This window comes from Protopterus annectens, chromosome 4.part0 (assembly GCF_019279795.1).
Source record: "Protopterus annectens isolate FY-2018-M chromosome 4.part0, PAN1.0, whole genome shotgun sequence".
NCBI classification, from domain to species: Eukaryota; Metazoa; Chordata; order Ceratodontiformes; family Protopteridae; genus Protopterus; species Protopterus annectens.
Genome location: NC_056733.1, coordinates 671048817 through 671067439, shown reverse-complemented (window position 1 = coordinate 671067439; position 18623 = coordinate 671048817). Strand labels below are relative to the sequence as shown.

Genomic DNA, 18623 nt, shown 5'->3' with positions numbered 1-18623 from the left:
ATAAAATAGTGGTAAGATCCAAACAATAAACAATCAAAATCTTATTAATGAGATTAAATATAAAAGTGATGGTTCAGTTAAGAGTACATCTAACTTAATGGGCATATTAGAAGTGTTCAAAAACTACTATAAAGATATAAATAATAACACACCACGTTTGGAGACAGTTAATGTAATAAATACTTTTATTCAAGAAAATATAACTAATAAGGTGTCAATGCAACAAAATAATATATTAACTAAACAAATAACACTAACAGAAGTGAAAAAGCAATTAAAAAAATTTATAAGATAAGCTCCAGGACTGGATAAAATAATTCCTGAACTATATAAGATTTTTCCTGGATATACAATAAAAAACTGATGAGTGCCTTTACTATGGTTAAGCAAAAATGCACGACACCCCCACTGTGTAAATATTAAACTGTCTCCCCCATTTTAAAACAAGGTAAGGACCCCAAATCCCCTGATTCATATAGGCCAATTTCATTACTGAACACAGATTATAAATTTTCATGACAATATTAGCTAATAGGATAAAGAAAATATTACCTAATCTAATATATAATGATCAGGCAGGGTTCATTCTTCATAGAAAACTGCAAGATAACATTATTAAATTAATATCATTGATGGACGTAGAATGCAAATACAAAAAAACAACCAACTATTATCAGCCTAGACATAGAAAAGGCTTTTGATTCTATTAGTTGGTCTTATCTACAAAATACTCCGATTGGTTTTGAATTCTCCTCAGATTTTGTCAACTTATTAGTGGGGCACAAGCTTATGTGAAAATAGGATCATGTCTATCCTCACCACTAGAAATCCTCAAGGGAACTAGACAAGGTTGTCCTTTGTCACCATTATTGTTTGCTCTTTCAATGGAACCTTTTGCTACATATATCAGAAACAATTATTTGCGGATGATATGTTGTTAATGTTGGATGATATTGATGGTTCTTTGCATGATATTATAAATACCTTAAGCAAGTTTGAAAGAATTTCAGGGTTTAAATTTAATCATAATAAATCCAAAACATTACTAATTAACAAAAAGATCAACAAAAACCTAAGAGAGAATAGCCTGTTTAATTGGGAGAATTATGTATTAGAATATTTGGGTGTCAGTATAAAGAGTGCATGGAAACAGTCCGTTAAACTAAACTACAATAATTTAATAACCACCATTAGTGAACTAATTAAAAGATGGAATAAAATGTTCTTCACAATGGAGGATAGGCTCCCTTTAATTAAAATGATAATTTTACCTAAAATTTTGTTTTATATACAGTCATTGATACTACACCCTCCCAAAAACTTATTTTAAAAAATAGATTCCATGCTACTTACATTTTTATGGTTCCACTTAAAACCTAGGACTGCATATAAATGGCACATTAGAGCTTGGAACAGTAATGGGATAGCATTCCCTAGCTTAGATCTTTATTCCAAATCAGTTATAATTAATGTAACATTACATTGGATCTCACCTACCTACATATCTGGCTGGAAAATAATACATGAGATTCATATAACTTGATGTCAGAACTATAGAAAATCAATTCAAGGAACAATATAGAATAAGAAGAGTTCATTGGCTTTTACTTAAATTTTGTTTATTTAAGAAGACATTTGATCATTTTTCTTATGGCATTAATCAAATATTTAATAACTTTAAAAATAAAATTGATAGGAATTGTTTAATGTTGTAATTATCATTTCTTATATTCCCTATAGCATACTTCCCTGATTGCCTAGATTCTTTCAACATCAAAGCAATGCAAAAATAAAAGGAAAATAACTTGATATTCTGGCATCAGTTTATTGAAAATAAGAGTATTAAACCACTAAAATCTCTTCTATGTAGTTTTGATAATAGTCAAGACAGTTGGTTGTTTATGCAATCATTACAGCTGTTTATAGAAAACAAAATGAGAGTATCAATCAACCTAGAGACTGAATCTATATCTAGTTTGATTCAGCTTTTTATTAGGTGTCTTCAAAAGACAGATGATCAAAAATTAAGTATCTCACCTATCTATAAGATACTAAGAGAAGACACACAAAGGTTTGACTCAGATTTTTGGAATTACTAAGTAAAGATTGATGGAGAACAAATATCTGATGGATCCAAAATCTGTTATTGGAATCTACATATGGTACCTCTTCTTCATTATATTGGAGATTGTATGCAATGAAATTTATGAATAGGAGTTTCTATACTCCACAAAATAAATCTTGTACTCAAAAACAGTGAAAGTAAATGTTGGAAATGTGATGAATTACTAGAGAGCAACTAGGTTCACATGTTCATTGAATGTAGAAATGTTGTTCAATACTGGAAAGACTTCAGATATTTTGTAAAGGCTTATAACTGTCATATTTCTAACTCACTAATCCTATTCAATGTTCCTACACCTAATGTAATACCTAAATTTCAGATTCAGTTACTCTGGTCAATTATTGTAATTGCCAGAATAGTTATTACTTTGAACTGGAAAAGTAAACAAGATTTGATGTTTAAAGAATTTATTAATTTAGCAAAAGCAGTTTGTAAAAAAGCCAAAACGAATAAATGGATAGAAAGTCCAACACCCAAAGTGGTAACCGTTGAAAATAATTATATGTTTTATGTTACAATAAATTATTTTCAACGGTTACCACTTTGGGTGTTGGACTTTCTATCCATTTATTCGTTTTGGAGTTTGTAAAAAAAGAACTGCAAATCATTTGTTATAGAATTCATAACATTACTCATAAAAAATAGCATGGCAAAAATTGGAAAACCTTTTGAACAAGTACTGATAACTTCTCATGGATAAAATGATTGCTTATCATGGATGAATGTAAATATTGTAAATAATTTGTTTTATTATATTTGTTATATATATATATTTATATACGTTTATAATGAAAACAAAATAAAAATGTTTTTGGACAAATGTGATTGATGCTTTAAAGTCTTATAGTCTCCCATTTATTAACTAATTTCAGTGTTGCTGGTCTTCATCCTGTTCACCTCCACATCCCAACATCAGGCTCTGGTTCAATTCCAAGGTACTCCTGATTCTTCTAGTCAACTTTTGGTGCTTTTTTCTGTGTCTCAAGCATCTTCCTTTGAAATACTGGAAAAGACTTCACTGGCAAAGCCTCTTTATGAGCTTTATTGTCAGAAGAATGAGAACCAGTGTCCCCTTCTGTTTGTAGGCTCATATTTTGTTGGATTAACCTGTTTATTTCCTCTATAGCCTGTTCTGCATCCAACAATGCTTTGGATTATTTTATCATCATTATTGCAGGTACATAATGCAGGACGAAGCTTTGGATTATTACAGAGTGCAGCTTTGGATTATTGCAGGTACGTTTTGTGTGTGTGTGTGTGTGTGTGTGTGTGTGTGTGTGTGTGTGTGTGTAATGCCCCAGTTGATTTATACTGGTGGCTACAGAGAGAACTCAGGATATCGGTTGGTGGTGGTTACAGAATACCTCAAGCTTGAACCCTGTATCTTGGATGCAGGTAACAAGAGCCTGAATTCCTTACCCACCACCATATGTGAAACTTTTAAAGATTTTTGCCTCATATTTTGTTCTGTTCCTCATAAAATCTGTGGTTTCTGAATTTTTAATTCCTTGAATAATTGATGATGCAGTGGCGCAGTGGTAGCATTGTTGCCTCACAGCTAGAGGTTCTGTGGGTTGATTCTTGGCTGGGGTGCCTCCTGTGTAGAGTCTGCATGTCCTCCCTGTGTTTGTGTGTGGGTTTGCTCTGGTGTCCTCCCATGTTACAAAGACATGCGTCTGCAATACTTCTCCCTGGGCCGCTGCTGAAAATTGGCTTTTGTTCCAAGTCAGACTTTCCTGGTTAAACGCTAAATAAATAAAATTGACAGGCATTTGAATTTCAGACTTCATATTCTTCAGAAAGTACATAGTAACACAAAACCTTTTATTTTAGCAATTTTCTAAGTTTATAAGATTAATATTTGAAATTTGTCCCTATTTTTGGGACTGTATTCCCCCATCATTGGCTTTGTCCAGTGTTTTGTGCTAAGGTTGACAGCTATGGTGAGAACTGAATTCACTAAATGGTAACAATTTAAGTTTCAGTCTTCCTCTTTCATAAAACAGCTGATTTGGCATAGTGGTATGTTGCTCTGATTGTTTTGCACAGAGTTCAAGACTTGGCAGTGAAATGTATGGTGATAACACAGCATTTTATATTTGTAACTTTCCAAGATTATACAAGCAATCGCTTTTTCCAGATCTTGTGCTGCGAAGTTGAGAGATACAGTTGAGTGCCAAGTAGATTTTAAAAGGACCTGAGAGCTGCAAGGGGAAGAGAAGTTTAGTGCTGCTTATGCCAAGTCTGCATATGTTGTTAACAGCACAACAGGTAGTGCACTGGCTTTTGATGCAGAAGGCTGTGGGTTTTACTCCCATACCAAGAATGTCCTTTGGCGAAGATACAGGCATTTTATTTGTAGATGAAACAATAAAATATAAAGTTGTTTGCTAGCAGCAACCTCTTCATTAGTTACAGATCTCTTTAATGTGGAATTATTTAGATGACTTTTACTTCTGCATAGATTGTACATATTTACTGATACTGGTGGATTGTAGAAGTTTGAGTAGACTTTTATGATGGAAATGTTCTCAACTGGGCAGTTTTGTCATTATTAGTGCCTGCATTTTGTTTCATTGTTTACTGGAAAATGTTCAAAACAAGAAATTTAAAACACCCTCTAACAACTGCACTGTATTATATAAGCAATATAATGTAATACAATCAGGAAGGTGCATCACAAAACACATGTATGTCTTGTGTGCAAGAGGCCTATCATTTGAAAACAGCCCGTAGTTAATCTTTATACTAGCCAAATGTATTTTCTTTGAATGTCAGTTTCAATGCTGTTTCAATGAATGTGAGTTTCAAGGGCAGAAAAGTTTTAATGCTAAGTCTATTTTCATTGTGAGACTGCATTGCATTGTTTAGCAGATATCTTAGTGTTTGTGCTGTAAAATGCAAAATAAAACTTTCAAATGAAATCCAAATCATCGTAGAAGTAAACCAGTATGCACATTACAGTGTTTATGGTAAATGGGGTGAAATAGCTAAGTAATGGGACATTGGAATGGCTGCAGGGGGGAGGCTCCATTTAACCACGATTTTATGAAGGGGAAGGGCGGCAAATTCAAAGCAGCCCCGGCTGAACTATACCTCTCAACTGTACAGATTTTCACAAAATGAATAGATTTTTGCTTCTTATTTTTGGTTTGTTCATCATAAAATTTGTGGTTTTCTGGCAAATCATTTAGGAATTAAGTCACTAAATAATGACAGACATTGAATTTCAAACTTCATAACCTTCAGAAAAATGCATGCTAAAGCAAGACCTGTTACTCTATCAACTAAGAGCAATTTTAAGTACTGTTTGTAGTTTCCCCACTATATTTGGGCTTGTCCAGATTTCCTGCATTAACAGGTTGAGAGGTACATGCAAATAAATTGCTTTATAGAATTAGGCATATCCAAACCTCTCAACTGTCCCCGACTTTGGCTCAAAATGTTGCTCTCCCTCTAATAATCTCTCCGCAAAATGGCAATTTTGGAAGAAAACGTGGAGGGTTTACAATTAATAAATAACTGTAATAATCAGAGTTATAAGATTACTTTTATTTCAGAAATGCATGTAGATTTGTTTATTTTGTTAGCTGCTCAAGTTAGCAGTACTAATATTAAAAAAGGATCCCTTCTTTGACAGGTTCCCAGCTGTATTGTGTGGCCATTTTATATTTTTGCATCACATTTTTGATCCATTTTTCATAAAATTGTGGTTTTCTGGCAAATTAGTGGCAAATCATTAAAGATTGAAGTTAGAAAATGACAGGCATCTGAGTTTCAGATTTCATACCCTTCAGAAAATTCATACTAATGCAAGACCTACTATTCTATTAGAAAGTTTATAAGAGCAATATTTAAATATTGTCCTTATTTTTAGGCCTTTGTCCCACTTCTATCTATGGCTTTGTCCAGATTTCTTGCTCTGAGGTTGAGAGGTATGACAAATGTGTCAGGGCCATCACAGTCAGCCAGAGACATTTCAAATTGTGACATACTTGTTGCACCCCACTCCTCATGTAGTGACTCTGGATGTGTCCAAGCAAGGCAAGGAGCAGTTATGCAGTGTAAGTGTGCAGAGTATCCCCCATCCAAGGTAGACACAAGTACTACAGTGGCTTTTCATCTGTCCTTGCTTGATTTTGTAGAATGTTCTGGTATTCAGTCATTTTTATACTGTTGATTTATGCTTCTTATTATTCAGAAAGTGCCCGTTGCTCTGTGTTTAAGTAGCAATGTTTTCATGACCATCAGGTAAGCTGGTCTGAGATTGTAAGATGCAAGTAAGCTTTAATAAGCATACTGTTAAAGAACTAACATTGAAAGCCTTTTTGTTGTTGCCATGCAGAGAATACTTACATAACTAGATAACGTATAAGCCTTGGGTATTGAAATGCATATGACAGTATTTGTAATAAAGGACAGGATTTTACAGTATTTTAAGAAGCTCATTACCTTTGTTGGAGACTTTTAATCATCTTTGCATGCTTTACCCGTAAACTAAACAGAATGCCAATCTATCATGTGTGGTCCATAACGTGTGCAGTATTCCTTTAAGCAATTTATCTTGAACTTGTTTCTTGTTTGCTGTTCATTTTTTACTTTGATCATGTTTTCCCCATGAAACAAGTAGATAGTTGTTGTCAGGCAGCAGGTCTTTTTTGGATAAGAAAAATTTTTACAAGTGGGGGTATCACAGAGATTGCTACTTTAAGCATGTTACTTGGTACTTTTATAAAGCCGAATATAAAATATAATTAGAACTGCAGTGCAAGAAGTAGTTTGAGTTCAGTGCTGCTTGTTTTTTTATACTTGACTTTGATTGGCATTCCAGTAATGTATTTAAGTAATTTATTTTTTCATGCCTCACAACCTTTTTGTTTCCATGTAGATATTAAGTAAACTGTCATGCAGCCAATGCATTGAAATATTTTTTCTTTTATAATTCATTTTGTCTTGATTGGACTCTCATAATGGCAGCTTGGCACCCAGGGCAGCGTATTTAATAAAAGTTCCAGTTTTTCTGGTTTTGAGCATAGCTCCTCCCCTTTCTGGTTGGCCACACCCCTTCCAATTGGCCCCACTTATTCAGCTGTCTCTTGCAGCCCCACTTTGATTTGAAGTCACCAGCCACCACTGCTTAGCCTTAAGACCCCTTCCCATTCCCTAGCTCTATATCCTCATCTCGTTCCTTAACCCTACACCCCATCTTATTACCTCTTCTTAAGACCCCTTCCCACTCCCTAAACCTCAAATCCCCCTCTTGCTGCCTAAATCAAAAAATTCCTTCCCCACTGGTGACCTAATCCACACTCCCATCCCCCCTTCACCATGGCTGCTGCACTTAACTCAGTTGAACTCAAATACCACGTTCAGATAAGCTGAGGCAGTTCCTTGCCTTAAACTCATATTCCCATTTGAGCATGAGCAGTAGCATAACTGAGTTACAAGACACTACAGCCCCTGACTTTGAAACAGTGGGTTTTAAGAGCTTGGAGAATACCCCTTTAAAATAGCTGCTAAGACTAAGACAATAATAGACCCTAAATGTACTGGCTGACATACTATCATTGATTACTTCTTTTTCCTAACATCTAATCCCCCTCATCACTGATGCTTTTTGAAGCTGTCTGCTACACACACACACACACACACACACACACAGTAACACAAAAGGAAACAGACAAGAAAATCTCCTCTGTTATTTTCATGAAATATACATTTTCTTTTTACAATTTGTTTATTCACTCAAACATTACATAAATTGCTCATTTCCCCCTTCCCTTACATTTGACTCTTCCTTGTGAACATTATTGTACTTGTATCGTTCCCACAAATTTTATTTCTATGTAATTTGCTCCTTCCCTTCTAAACATCTCACCCCCGGTTCTTTTACCTACTTTACTATATTCCATACATCAGCTGCATTGGTTTAGATTTTCATTTCTGTTTTCCACCAATTGTTTTTTCTGGCAACCAATAGCATTAAACTTAGTAAGGCCTTACTATGCTTCGGCTATTCAGATCCTACCATCCCACCTCAAAAGAAATAATTTCCTTAGTTACAACCATTTGCTTCTCTAAGATTTCTGACAAGGAGCTCTGTAGGAAATTTTTAAAATCTGCCAAGTTGTTATATTCTCAAATATATGTTCCCAATTACCAGTTTCCCATCACATGTCCAGCATTTATTATCTACTCAAGAAAAAAACTCTGAAGTCTGCTGGGGGTATAAAAATACTCATGAAAACACTTCCAAGCACACCTCTCAACATCTTAAGACAAAAAATTGGGACAAAGACCCAAAATTAGGGTCAACTTTTAAATACTGCTCCTATAAACTTAGAAAGTTAGTAGAAAAAAATAAGATCTTGTGTTATCATGCATTTTCTGAAGGATATAAAGTCTGAAACTCAAATGAGTGCTATAAGCATGGATTTGCCACAAAAATCGAGAAAAATACTAATTTTCTGAGGAACAGACCAAAAAGTTGAGGCAAAAATCTGGACATTCTGTGAAAATCTGGACAGTAGAGAGGTATGCTTCCAAGCAAAAATCCTGAACCTTCTGAACTTTGTTGCATACTTGGCAGCCATTGTTTCTTTCTATATTGCCTTTCCATTCTCTCTTCCCAATCTTTTCTAACCTCCTCTAGTTGTTTTTTTATAGTTATCATGCAATATTTAGTAAGTTCTACTAATTGTTCCTTTTTATCAGCAACCTCTGTTAATACACAACCAAAAACACTACCAGAGCAAGTCTTTTATTTAATAATTCCATGTCCCTTTCTCTTTGCCTATACTCTGGAATGCAGGTTTCCCTGTCATAGACTAAAAAACTACTGTATTAAATGTCCCACTTTATTTATTTCCTCCCAAAACCTTAGCTCTTTTGCCAATTTTCTCTGGTAAATTCCAGCCTCCCTTTGCTGACTTCCTATACTCTTGGTTACACTTATCCTTTTCAGTAAAATCTTCATTCATGTTGGTTTAGTCCTGGAATTTCTTTCTGCTACTTTATGAATACTATATTTTGTATAGTTGTTATTCTCCTTAAGGTCCTACACCCATAATCCTACTCTCTCTCCAGATTTCTTGAACTTATCCCTGTTTCATCATCATCCCATTCGACTTTGACTTATAACCTTCTGCTTGCGTTATGTATGAGCTTTAACTGCCTAGTTCTAAAATATCCTTATAAAAGCAAGTAATCCTAAAGTACCTCATTCTGTAGAGAGAACCAACCGCACCTCCAAAATAAATTCCTTCAGTTCTGTTAATTATGGTCTACAATGTCTTTGGTGTTGATAAAAATATGTCTGACTTGTTGTATAAAACTAAAGGAACTAGAAACATTTTAACCACTTGTATCTTACTATTCATATCCATAAGCAAGAGCTTCCAACTTCTCAGTTTTTGTATTATCTTTTGTTCTGTCCCTTCCCACATATCCTTAGCTGATCAATAGAATAATTCCAATCCATACACCTAAATATGGGTATTGCTGAACTAATTCACATGTGGGTGCATTGTTTATTATATAGCCTTTATGTTCATTTATTTTACATCCTGAAAAGACTTGTAACTGTCTCAAAATGATCCACAATACTTAAATATCAATTTACGGATTTATCAAGTAAAAATAATGTTATCGGGAAATAATAATTAACTCATATCCTTACTTAGATCAATTTTGCTCCCCTGGCTTTCTCTCTAAATATACCATAAGCCTGCTTTTCTCTCACTTCGTATTGCAATTCCTGTTTGCATTTTACTTAAATACCTTTAATTTCTGTATAAACTGGCTAAAATTTCTCTATTAACTTGTCATATAACTTGCATTTTCATATTATGTCTAGTTTGGTATACTTATTTAAACTGTATTTGTTTTTTGTATTATTTTTAAAGACACAAAATTATGTTAAAGTGTTTTGTAATACTTTGGAGCTTTTTACTCTGGGCCTTTGCTGAAAATGGGCTCCTACCCAGTCAGACTTTTCAGGTGATCAAATGTCAGTAAATAAAAGAAAGCTAACCAGAATTAGCGAGTGCCTTATTTTTTTATAATGGTTCTAAATATAAAGCAAATAGTAAAGGGTCATTTGCTGTTTCTTAAAATACAACACAGCTAGAGAACCATACCCACACACACACACACACACACACACACACACACACACACACACACTGCCCAAGGACACATTCCTTCTAAATGCAACTTTTGTGTGGTACTGTCATTCTGCAGTTCCACTCTCACTACCTGAACAAAAAGAAGCGATGGGTAATGAAGTATAAAATGTGCAGGCTAGTCACGGATATCATTGTACTTGTACTTCCTCAACAATGATACAATGAAACAATGAAACAATGATAATGGTAAAATGTATCTTCAGTTTAAAAGAGATACTGAGTTCCAACAGAAGACTGACAACATCCTGCCAAGACTGCAGGAGTGCTGGGCAGTTCAAGAAAGGATTTCTGTGGTGGGTAACATAGTGTAATCACTGGAGAATAAGTAGGAAGATGACCCTGAACCACAAAAGTTAGAAAATAAACAGATTTGGGGGCATATCTCAACCTCTTAGCACAAGAAAACTGGAGAAAGCCAAAAATAATGGGGGGACAAAGGGCCAAAACTAAGGACAGATTTAAAATATTTCTTATAAACTTAGAAAGTTGCTTGAATAACAGGATTTTTGTCAGCATGCATTTTTTAAGGATATAAAGTCTGAAACTCAAATGTCCCATCTTGGAGGGAAGGAGATGGCTCTAGTTCACCACACAGGTGGCACTTACCAGGAGCACAAGGTGTTTATCCAGTGCAGTTTTGAGCTGGTTGAGCTTATTGTAACACAGTGCAATCATGCTAAATAGCTGAGATACTAACGAGGCAAGGGGTGTGACCAGTGGGGAGAGGGTAGGCTACCCCCTACAACCAGTAATACTCACCTTTTGCCTACCACTCGACTCTCGCTGGAGAATGGAGAGCTGATAAGGGCTCACATTCTTATGGAATGAATGGGCCAAATGGGCAAGTAAATAGGAACCAATTTGCAAGATTTTTAGAAGAGGACTATACACACATGCACACACACACACACACACACACACACACACACACACACACACACACACACACACACAATAAAACAAGTGCTTGATGGCAGTAGCTCAACCATGTTACATTTACTAGACATATGCCATAATTATCCAGTAATTATAAAGCTTAGTGACAACAAAGAGTGCGTTTCTTTTCCTAAGTCACAAAACATCATGTTTTTCAGCACATCACCATTCTTACCTGTTGTGCACATCGCTGCTGAAGTTCATTAATGGAATTTGTAAGTCCTGCATTGGCTTCCTTTAATTCGGCTATTTTTCTATTGGCCTGGGCTTTTACTGACAGTACAACTCCTGGAAAAATAGCAGAATACATTGATGAGGCATGAGGTTCAGGAACTTCATAGGCACCTTCAAAATGTGTAGAATAACATAAAAGCCATCTTGTATTAACATTATAGCTACAAACATCCTGACAGAAAAAAGGAAGTATAGCAGAAAGGAACAGCAAAATAAAACATACAGAGCTGCTTTTTTCTCAGTACTTACCATATTACTGCTTCAGCTATTCATGCATTTTATTGTTGTCTCTCTCTTTGTGAACACACATTCATCCTGCATTAAGAATGCTCATTTGTTAAACATGCGTAAACTGTAATTTCCCTTTGTCTGGTAATGTCATTTTATCCATCAGATGCTCCCACCACAGATTAGAGTCTACAACTCCTCTTCCCACTAAACATGAGCTTTAATTCCTTAACCACAAAAAGAGAAATCCGTGGTATCCCTCGAAGTCTCAATAAAACCCAATATGCAACCTGCACTGGGTCCAAAACAAACCAAGTAGAAACTTTGCAGTGTGGAGAGTATGATGCTCACGTCTTAAATATGTTATGCACTTAGTTCACTTAATAGAAATCAAACTAAAACATAATTGTAAAATATGTGCTACAAAATAATCAAACAGAAAATAGTAAGTAGTCCACAGCTGAGTTAAAATGGAATATCATTTATTGAAACACACGAACAATAAAGGATATTCTATTTTTAACTCAACTGTGGACTACTTACTATTTTTTATTTGATTATTTTGTAGCATGTATTTTACAGTTTGATTTTTATTAAGTGAACTAAGTGCATAAAATATTTTAGGAAGTGAACATCATACCCTCCACACTGTGAAGTTTCTACTATTTTTTTAATGCCTTAACCACATTCTAGCTGATTATTCATACCTCTCAGAGCAAGAACTCTGGACAAAACCATAAATAAAAGAGGGACAAAGGCCCAAAAATAGGGGCAATTTTTAAATATTGCCCTTACAAACTTAGAAAATTGATAGAACAACAGGTTTTGCATTCTCATGAATTTTCAGAAGGGTATGCAGTCTGTAACTCAAATTTCTGTCATTATTTTCTTACTTCAGTCCTTAATGATTTGCCACTAATTTGCCAGAAAGCCACAATTTTATGAAAAATTGACCAAAAATAAGAAGCACAAATCTGTACAGTTGAGAGGTATGTGATTATTTACATAGATCAGTGACAAGTAAGACAACAGCCCTGCTACCATTAGCACCATCTCAGGGATTTTATGTGACCCATTGTCCTTTTATTTATTACTATTTTTTTTTTGTCAGAAGGATAGGACATATTTCTGCTGTAATCTAATACAAACTGTTCTCACAGGCAGACTTGTCTCCAAATGAACTTTTCGGCCTTAAAGAACACAATACATGCCATCTGTCTAACAAGCCTAGCAATGTCAAAACTGCACTTTTTTTTTTTTAGACATGAACTCATTGAAGGCAATAAATATATTCTTCTCAACATATCTTCCTGAAGTGATGCGCCTCTTGAGGTGTGAAGCAATTCAACAACTGTGTGGTATGAGGCTGAAGCCTCTTTTATTCTACATGCCAAAGTCACTGTATTCATAACCAAGAATAAAAATGAGGCTTTTCTTGCAGGATTAGAAAGTTTCTTTGAAGCAAATTCTAGAATCAGGAGTGTGCAAAAAAGTACAGTTTTGTACCTACCATAAATGTAGATGTTCGAGGATTCCATTGCTGCAGTCCTTACTATTGGGTATAGTCCGCATCCAGTCGGCCCGAATACCAGAGTATAAGGCTGACGTCGGTCAGGGCGCATTAGACTGACGTCAGTACGTCAGGGTACTAATGCGCATGACCTGCGTCATATCCTCAGTCTTTTCTTGCCCCAGATGTCAGAAGACCCTAAAAAGACAAGGCCCAAAATACCTGCACCAAAACATGAAGAATATATACAAAAATATAAGCAGGTAAATCACCTACACAACCACCCCTAAACACAGAGGGGAAGGAGGGAGGGTAAATTGGACTGCAGCAATGGAATCCTCGAACATCTACATTTATGGTAGGTACAAAACTGTACTATGTTCTTCGCCTTCCATTGCTGCAGTCCTTACTATTGGGTAGAATCCCAAAGCAGAGGTAAGGGAGGCTGGCAAATCATAAAGAAGCAGGAGCTGACAACATGCCTTGCAAAACAGCTGTGGCAAAACCAGCCCTAGACTTAGAGTAGATAGGAAGGTGATAATGCTTAGAGAAAGTATGCACTGAACTCCAAGTAGCTGCTTCCAAAATATCCTTAGTTGCCACCCCGTAGAAATGCTGTTGAAGTGGCAGTAGCCCTAGTGGAATGAGGCCTAATCCCAGCTGGAACCTCCTTGCCATGATGGGAATAACAAAATGCAATGCAAAAGCCAATCCACCTAGAAATAGTTTGTTTTGACACAGGCTTGCCCTGAATTCAAAGCAAAAGAAACAAACAACTGCTGAGACTGCCTAAAATCCTTAGTCCTGCTTAAGTAATAACGCAATTGCCTGTGTACATCTAAAGTATGCAAAATCTTTTCCCTTTATTTTGGGGGTCTGCATAAAAGGTAGGCAAATGAATAGTTTGGTTTAAAGCCACACTAGAAACCACCTTAGGCATAAAGGAAGGATTAGTACGTAATGATACCCTATCCTTATGGAAAATCAAAAGGCTCGACTGCCATAAGGGCCTGCAACTCAGACACCCTTCTTGCAGAAGTAATAGCCAACAAAAAGCAGTCTTCCATGACAAATATTTCAATTCAGCAGTAGCCGCAGGCTCAAAAGGTTGTAGAGTAAGTTTTTCCAACACAAAATTGAGATCCCAAGCAGGAGTAGGAGCTCTACGTGGGGGTCTTATATTCTTAGCCCTCTAAGAAACTGCTTGAACAAAGGATGCGAAAACAATGGTGGGTCACAATCATAGTGAGCTGAGATTGCTGCAGCATGAATCTTGATGGAAGAGAAGGACAGACCCTTGTCCAGTAACTCAGTAAGATATTGAAGAGCCATACTCAAATTAGGCTCAGAAATCTCCAAATTCTTTGCTTTACACCAAAATAAAAATCTCTTCCATTTTGCTGCGTACACTTTCCTTGTACTAGGTCTTCTAGCTTCCATAATCACATTTAAAACTTGTTGAGGAAGTTGAGACCTGCTGTGTTTCAACACAGAATATGCCAGGCTGTCAGATGAAGAGAGTGAAGCTCGACATTGAGCAGATGACCGTCCTGCTGGGATAACAGATGTGGAATCAAAGGTTAAGGCCATAGAGGCTTCTTTACCAGACTCCGTAGTAGAGGGTACCAGTGTTGCCGAGGCCAATCTGGAGCTATCAAAATCATCCTTGGCCTGTCCTGTCTGACTTTTAACAGTACCTTTGGAAGAAGAGGCAGAGGTGGAAAGGCATACAGATGAAGGTTTGTCCAACTGAAAGACAGAGCATCCACTTTCCAAGCTGTGTGATGAAACCCCTTTGTGCAAAACTGTGGCAGCTGGTGGTTTAGTGGAGAAGCGAACAGATCTATGTCTGGAGTTCCCCATGACACTGTCAATTTCTGAAATACATGAAGATCCAGTTTCCACTTGTGGGGATCCATGATTTGTCTGCTTAACACATCTGCTAAGGAGTTCTGTGCTCCTGGCAGAAACCTTGCCTGAAGAGTTAGGTGCAAGCGTAGCGCAGTCTCCCATAAAATCATTGCATGCCTGCATAGAGGATAAGAATGTGTTCCCCCTTGTTTGTTGAAGTACCACATGACAGTTGTGTTGTCTGTTAGAATCAACACCTGCCCTGGAAGAAGTAACTCCTTGAAAGCCAGCAATGCGAACTGGACTGCTAACACCTCCTTTATGTTGATATGTAGATGCTGTAGTCTGGCAGGCCACTTGCCTTGTATCCACTTTACATTTAGATGAGCTCCCCAAGCAATGTCCGAGGCATCTGTCGGTAAAATCTGACTCGCCTCTGGCCGGGTCACAGAGAGTCCCTTGTTTAGGTGACATTCCTGAGCCCACCACAAAAATACTCTTTGAAGGCAAGGAATTATTTGAATGACAGTGTCTAAATTCTGGCAGTGCTGTGTCCATACATTTTTGAGATACCATTGTAACTTCCTCATATGCAGTTTGGCATTGGGAAGCACCAGAATACAAGATGCCATGAACCCTAATGCTTGAAGGACTGTCTCTGCAGTCAGCACGGACGGATGAGATAGTTGATGGAAGTAAAGTGACAGACTCTTTTGTTTGTCCGGGGTTAAAAAGGCCATCTGGGCTGCTGTATTCAGTCTCACACCCAGAAAGCACATGTCGTGAGAGGGTACTAGACTGGACTTTATTTCGTTCACAGAATACCCTAGGCATCTTAGCACTGCTATAAGATATTCCAGATGCTGTAGAAGGTCTTCCATTTCTTGAGCCAGAATCAGGCAGTCGTCTAAATAAGGATAGATTTGAAGTCCTTGTAGCCTGAAGTAAGCTATCACTGGAGCCAGAACCTTTGTGAATACTCTGGGCAGTAGATAAGCCAAAGGGCAATGCAGAGAACTGATAATGAGAATCTCCAGCTTGAAACCGCAGATACTTCCTGTAACTTAGCCTGATATGCACATGAAGGTAAGCTTCCTTGAGATCTAAAGTTACCATCCAGTGATCTTTGCCCAGCAGGGGTAAAAGCTGTTGTAACATCAACATCTTGAACTTGGGAATGTCCAGATAAGTGTTGAGGAGAAATAAATCCAAAAGCAGTCTCCACGTGTTCCCCTTCTCTGGTACTAGGAACATGCGAGAATAAAATCCTAGGCCCCTTTCTGACACAGGGACTGGTAGAATGATGTCCAACACCCATCTGTCTTGAGTAATTAAATCCCAATTTCCTTTGAAAAGAGATAGTTGTCCTTCCAAAGGAGCTGCCAGACGAGAATCTACTGGCAGTAGAAAAGGCAGGTCATTGGGTCTGTTTACGAAAGGACTGACCCCTGCCCTCACCAGAAGTCTGAGCAGGTGAACTCCCTGTGCTAGGCCTAAAAGAACCTTGAGCCCTGCCCCTACCACGTCTAGACCTAGCCCTAGACTGGGAATCATAAGCAGGATATGTCCACCCCTTAGCAGGCCAATTTCTACTAAAGTTCTGTGGCTGTACCTGCAAAAATCTTTAACAGTTTGCATAGACTTAGCTTTGTCCTCCATTTTCTTTAAAACTGCTTCCACAGGTGAACCAAACAACACATCAGACTGTAAAGGAGCATCCAAAATCCTTGTCTTAACATGCTCAGCCAAATTTTGATCCCTCAACCAGGCATGCCTGCGAAGAACAGAACTAGTGGCAGCCACCCTCGAGGAGGCCTGCACAGCATCAAAACCACATTGCAAAGAATGCTTGCCCACTTGTTCAGACACATAAACTAAATCCAGCAAGTCTTTACAATCAATACCTTCCGCCAAAGCATCCACCTTAGATTTCAATTGTGAAAGGAGATAATTTTGATATTTCAGCATGTGAAACTGACAATTCAACGCTCTCATGGCTAGAGTGGAAGAAGTATACACTTTCTTACCCCACCTATCTAACGCCCTTGCCTCTTTGTCAGTGGGAACAGGATTTTTAACCACAGAGGCTTTAACACCTTTAGGCCCCTGAGAAACAGTTTCTGGGTCCGCCCTAGGACTCCTAAACAAATACTTATGAGCTTCGGGCACCCTATAGTACCTATCAGGTTTAACAGGAGCAGGAGGCAAAGAATCAGGGTTCAGGGAAGCCTCTGCAAAACATCTTCCACCACATTCAACACAGGAGGTATAGCTAAGGGCCTATGCTGGGGTAAAACAAGAATTCCCTAAGCCTCTTCCTGGAATCAGAGTAATCCTGGCCTTCCCATTTAAAGTGCTCCCTCATGGAATGCAGAGTCTCTGAAAATGAAAAATCCTCAGGAGGAGAAGCCAAGGAGTGGCATCATCCACATCAGAATCAGAATAATGAGGATACTCCTGCAAATCTTCCAGAAGATTCAGAAGCCCCGAACCCTGTTCAAAACTGTCAAACTCTGGTTCCACTCTAGGCCTCTTATCAGGAGGGCCCATAGAACCTCTAATCATAGTAATCAAATCTTCTGCCATTTTAAGCATATGTTTCTTAGGTACAGAACCCGAAGGCTAGGAGAAGCCCCTACTGAAGCTGAAGTTGGCCTACCTCTAAAAGAAGTTTTGGCAACAGAAGGAGAGGCTCTAACTACTTTGGGAAGAGAGGGAAGAATAGTTACCTGAGAAGCCCCTCAGCCTGGCCTGCCTCCTGAGAGGGTACATCCTGTAACAGTAAAGTTTCTGCCTGAGACTCTATAGAAACTCCTGGCAAAACCTCTGGCTCTACTGAGCCATCTAAAGAACCGACGTCTGGGACTGCCGGTTCATCAACCCTAGGCTTCGCTGTTTTGTCCTTGCGCTTCTTGGATGAAGCGGGCGCCGGAGCATCCGACGGCATTTTATAATTGCAACGCTTCCCAAACACTAATCTGGCACAGTCCAACCTCCTCTTAATAGTGCGTTTGTTAAACTTAGCACAAGAGCGGCAACCAACAACGTCGTGCTCAGGCCCTAAACAAGGTATACATAATGTATGGTAATCCCTATGAGGTATTTGTTTCCCACAAGAAATACAGTTATTCACTTTTTCTGACATCCGGTTAAATACTGAGGCAAGAAAAAACCAAAATGTTCCCCAACGGGGTACTTAGCCAACTCTGATTCGGTCTGAAACTCCGGTTTCGGAAATATTTCAGAACGCCAACCTGCACTCGCAAAACTGCTTCTGCATCGGATCACGCGGCAAAAAAGACTGGGGATATGACGCCGGTCATGCGCATTAGTACCCTGACGTACTGACGTCAGTCTAATGCACCCTGACCGACGTCAGCCTTATACTCTGGTATTCGGGCCGACTGGATGCGGACTATACCCAATAGTAAGGACTGCAGCAATGGAAGACGAAGAACATCTATTATCTGTACTGTTCTGTGGTGCCACAATCCTTATTGGTCTTCAATGAAATGCTGCAGTTTGTATTTAAAGTTGTTGGCACTGCTATGTT

At 37.8% G+C, this 18623-nt stretch overlaps 1 protein-coding gene across 1 annotated transcript in view; it reads right to left on the bottom strand.

The window, feature by feature from the left end:
• Positions 1-18623, bottom strand: part of HVCN1 (hydrogen voltage gated channel 1) — a 295315-nt gene that overhangs the window by 54495 nt on the left and 222197 nt on the right. The window contains exon 5 of the mRNA XM_044068634.1: positions 11423-11535. Coding sequence (XP_043924569.1) covers positions 11423-11535 — 113 coding nt within the window. The remainder of the gene's footprint in view (positions 1-11422; positions 11536-18623) is intronic.